The 5214-nt window shown below is 38.6% G+C and overlaps 1 protein-coding gene across 6 annotated transcripts in view; it reads right to left on the bottom strand.

Moving 5' to 3' along the window:
• The window catches only part of TNPO3 (transportin 3), a 104664-nt gene that overhangs the window by 54090 nt on the left and 45360 nt on the right, over positions 1-5214 (bottom strand). For all 6 annotated transcript variants that reach the window (XM_015568891.1, XM_015568888.1, XM_006771385.2 and 3 more), the window contains one exon: positions 743-886. In XM_015568891.1, coding sequence (XP_015424377.1) covers positions 743-886 — 144 coding nt within the window. The remainder of the gene's footprint in view (positions 1-742; positions 887-5214) is intronic.

Below are 5214 nucleotides of genomic sequence, written 5' to 3'. Positions count from 1 at the left end.
GGCAGAGGGTGGGGTGGGAACTGGGTGGAGGGGAGTTATGGGGGGGGAAGAGGAACTGTAATAATCTGAACAATAAAGATTTTTTTTTTAAAAAAAGATAAAATAAAAGGATCCAACAAGTATCACAGACCCATATATAACATCAATATGATATTTCAGGATATCAAAGTTAAAGAGAGGTTCTTAAAACTTCTGGGGAAGAGAGAAGGTAACTTAGAAAGGAGCAAAAACCAGTTATCCAGATTGATCATGAGCAATGATGAAGCAAAAATCAGTTAACCAGCTTCATCATTAACAATGATGTTTGCCAGTATACAAGAGCTCTTGAAAATTTTGAAGGAAAAGAATTATTTAACTCGCCCAGCCAGGGTAGCTTAGTGGTGAGTATTAACCATGAACCAAGAGGTCACCAGTTCAATTCCCAGTCAGGGCACATGCCTAGGTTTCAGGCTTGATCCCTGGTAAGGGGTGTGCAGGAGGCAGCTGATTAACGTGTACCAGTGCACAACCATTAAGCACAGAGCTTCCATACTAATATATCTTCATGGAAGAAAAGCATTGGGAAAAAGGAGACAAAGTCACTCCCATCTGCAAAGACCTATTTAATATTTGTGCTTGAGATATCGCTGTTTCTTTTTCTTCCAATCACTTTTCAGAAATATGAAAACACTGTTATGTCTCAGAAGGTTAGTTACTGTGGCTATGTGGCAGAAATACTTTCATAAACAAAGCCATTACTTACCAAAACCTCAAAAAGGAGTGCTAGTAACTTATTGTTAGCCATGAAGTTACTGTCCAAAACGCCTAGGTTAAACCAACTCCCCAAACAGCGAAAGACCTTCATAAGCATTTTCTCATCTGTTCCTGCTTTTTCTACACAGGTCATCTGAAAATAATAAGAAGAAAAACGTATATCTTTATATTTAGGACAATCACCTCATAGATGTAATAATGGAAAGGATGAAAACCGTAAAAGCTAACAGAGTGCTTTATAAGTACTTTGTTCTCAACACTTTTAATTCATTTAATCCCCACTAAAACCCTACAGGTGCTATTATTATCTCACTTGGGAAGCTGAGATACAAAGAGATTATACACACGCCAAAAGATAGATATGTCTCAGAAATAATTGTTTCTTAGATCCCATTTCTGCATTAATGTAACCTTATCAGAACTGTCTTTAAAGTAATACTCATCTATGGTTGATTTTTTTTTAAAATATATTTTATTGATTTTTTACAGAGAGGAAGGGAGAGAGACAGAGAGTCAGAAACATCGATGAGAGAGAAACACCGATCAGCTGCCTCCTGCACATCTCCTACTGGGGATGTGCCCGCAACCCAGGTACATGCCCTTGACCGGACTCGAACCTGGGACCTTCCAGTCCACAGGCCGACGCTCTATCCACCGAGCCAAACCGGTTTCGGCTATGGTTGATTTTATAAAACAGAAATAAGCTAATCATAATACTACTGTATATTCCCACATGAAAAGGTGATGTTTCAGCCTAAACCAGTTTGGCTCAGTGGATAGAGCGTCGGTCTGCGGACTGAAAGGTCCCAGGTTCGATTCCGGTCAAGGGCATATACCTGGGTTGCGGGCACATCCCCAGTAGGAGATGTGCAAGAGGCAGCTGATCGATGTTTCTCTCTCATCGATGTTTCTAACTCTCTATCTCTCTCCCTTCCTCTCTGTAAAAAATCAATAAAATATATTTTTAAAAAAAGGTGATGTTTCAGCTTTAGCACTTAATATTCAAGTAAATATGCCATTCCACAGAAAGTGGCAGTACTGTAAATGTGATAGTTTATAAAAGATTTTTAAAAAGTTAGGCTAAAACTCATTATTGTTTCTCTTTGCAAACTGTTTTTGTGATGTATAATTTTCCAAAGTGAAGTGTAATTTAACTTTTTCTGGACAGAAAGTGTTTAAATTACAACTGTGGAGTTATAGGAATTCTGATAATGATAGTAAGATGAAATAACCAAAACAAAAAGTAGAAGGCCCTGTTTCAACAACTGACATGACTTGGTAGTAGAAAAACATATAACTTCATTTGGCAATGTTTCTCATAAAATAAGGGCTTTCCCCATCATTTAAGGGTCCAGATGAAGTAGAAGTTGTAGATAGAGGCAGCTGTAGAATTTGATCTTCATAGCTTACTTAAAAAAAAAAAAAAAAGACAATGAAGGACCCAGCAATTCCACTTCTTGGTATTTATCTGAACAAACCCAAAACACTAAATAAGAAAGACATGCATCCACCATATGTTCATTGCAGTATTATTTATGATAGCCAAGATATGGAAGAAACCTAAGGGTCCATCAATAGATAAATGGATAAAGAGGTGATGCATATATACAACAAAATATGACTCAGCCATTAAAAAAAATGCAATCTTGCCATCTACAAGAACATGGATGGACCTAGAGGGTATTTTGCTGAGTGAAATAAGTCAGAGAAAAACAAATGCCATTTGATTTCACTTATATGTGAAATCTAAAAAACAAATAAATAAGCAGACCAGAAATAGACTCATCGATACAGAGAACATTTCGATAATGCTAGATGGGAGGGGGCTTGGGTAAAGGAATTAAGTTGTGAAAAAGGTAAAGGAATTAAGATGTACAAACTGGGCCCTAGCTGCTTTGGCTCAGTGGATAGAGCATCGGCCTGTGGACCAAAGGGTCCCAGATTCGATTCCACTCAAAGGCACACGTACCTCGTTTGTAGGCTACTCCCCAGCCTGGGCCCTGGTCGGAGCGCGTGTAGGAGGCAACCAATCGATGTGTTTCTCTCATATCGATGTTTCTCTGTCTTTCCCTCTCTCTTCCACTCTCCCTAAAAATCAATGGGAAAATATCCTTGGGTAAGGATTAACAACAACAAAACAAGATGTATAAGTTGGTAGTTACAGAATAGTCATGGAGATGTAAAGTACAGCATAAGTACTGTAGTCAATAATATTGTAATAACTATGTATGATGTCAGATGGGTACTAGATTTATCAGGGTGATCACTTTGAAAGTTATATAAATTTCTAATCATTGGGTTGTACACCTGAAACTAATATAATTTTGTATATATTAACTGCAATTAAAAAATAAAAAATTATTTTAGAAGAAGAATGGGTCTATTTGAGTAAACTGAAAAAGTAAAATACTAGTAGGAAAATGAAATGGCGCAGAACTATTAAAGAGAATTTGAGGGAAACTGAATGAAAAGGTTTTAAGAGGCCTTTGGTATCTGGTATTATAGCCAAATATCTGTTTTCCTTGGCAATTTTGTACTAATTTCATCCTCTGGATTCTGTAACATGACAAGCTACATGACAGAATTATAGACCTTATTAGGTATTACTGGGATATATTTTTCAGATTCCATTACAACAAATCAATCTATCACCTGTGCCAATTATGAGAAAGTACTATCTAAGTAAAACACTTTCTCATATTTGGCACAGGTGATAGATTGATTTATTGTGCCTTGAGAGCCCAAGTGGCTGCTGCACTTGACCATTTGGGCAATAATGATGGCTATAAGCACAGCAGTGTTGACTAGATTCTCTTTTGACTTCACTTGAGCACATAGAAAAAGAAAATGACAAGCTTAAGTCCATTAAGCTCAAGTTACAGTCTGAGAACCAATTTCTCTGACATCTCTAAAGGAAGCTATTTACTTATAGGATGGTATTGCTGAAACTCATACACAAAATTTAATTTTGTGGCGAATTACAAACAACAGTTGAATTTACAATCCTACCAAGTTTCCCATGTGAAAGTTAGGAAAATGATTGATAAAGAATGGGATTCAGAAGCGTGGAACATAGATATCTGGTTAGACCCAAAAGAAACTGATCATCTTGAAACCCCAGGTCACTCTGATTCTCACCTTACCAGTGGAAGAAGCCTGCCCTCACATGTCTTCCTCAGACTGAAAGCCCTGCAATAACAGATATCATGACAGGGGATGCCCATTCTCTTAAAGACCTACCACAACCATCCCCTGTGTCACCCATAACTAGAGCCATATCTCAGCATGTTCCAGGGGGACAGGTACACACAGGAGGAAATAACTTACATATCAAGAGAATTCTAGCCCTAACCGGTTTGGCTCAGTGGATAGAGCGTCAGCCTGCGGACTGAAAGGTCCCAGGTTCAATTCCGGTCAAAGGCATGTACCGTGGCAGCGGGTACATTCCCAGTGGTGGGTGTGCAGGAAGCAGCTGACTGATGTTTCTCTCTCATCGATGTTTCTAACTCTCTATCTCTCTCCCTTCCTCTCTGTAAAAAAAATCAATAAAATATATTAAATATATATATATATGAAAAAAGAGAATTCTAAAACTTTGCTAATATGTACCTGAAGAAACCCAAAGAACATATGTGGGAGTGAGCTCTAAGGGTGTCAGACCAAGGGAAGCTGGAATATAACACTAGAGATTCTAGATTTAATGAGTATATGGAGTGTCTGGGAAACAAATAGGAAAGTCATAGTGCAAATAACTAAGATTTGGGGGCAACTCTATGCCCTCTTCTGCGGGTAACTATTTTCCCTTTAAGAAGCAATGAGCCTTGGTAGAGACTGAACATTTAATGATGGGATATCATGTGATCATGTAGCCTGAGCGGAGTACTGTCTGAACTATCTAGCCGTAAAGCTGGGCATGAGTAGCAGCAACCTGTCATCAAATGGAAATGGTATATAAGAGACTAAGTTCAGAAAGATCTGGAAGGTACAAGCTGCATGAGCAGGCAGCTCAGATTCCCTTGAACACCAGCTTTTCTTGCATTGGTTCATTCCCCTCAACCCATGCCTCTGGCTTTCTGGAGTGTTCCTCACGACCAGATACCTAAAGAAGAAAACCCAAACCTGGATTATAAATGGGTCTGTACAATATACTTAAACCACCTGAATGATAGCTTTGCTGGATAAAGTAATCTTGGTTGCAGGTTCTTAGCATTCATCACTTTGAATATTTCTTGCCACCCCTTCTGGCCTGCAAAGTTTCTGTTGAGAAATCAGCTGACAGTCCTATGGGTACTCCCTTGTAGGTAACTGAGTTTCTTTCTCTTGCTGCTTAGATTCTCTCCTCTTTGTCTTTTGCTCTTGGCATTTTAATGATGATGTGTCTTGGTGTGGTCCTCTTTGGATTCCTTTTCTTTGGGGTTCTCTTCGCTTCCTGGCCTTGTAAGTCTATTTCTTTCACCAATT

This window comes from Myotis davidii, unplaced genomic scaffold, assembly GCF_000327345.1.
Source record: "Myotis davidii unplaced genomic scaffold, ASM32734v1 scaffold705, whole genome shotgun sequence".
In the NCBI taxonomy this organism is placed as follows: domain Eukaryota; kingdom Metazoa; phylum Chordata; class Mammalia; order Chiroptera; family Vespertilionidae; genus Myotis; species Myotis davidii.
The sequence above is the reverse complement of the archived record's forward strand: the minus strand, read 5'-3'. Positions and strand labels throughout refer to the sequence as shown.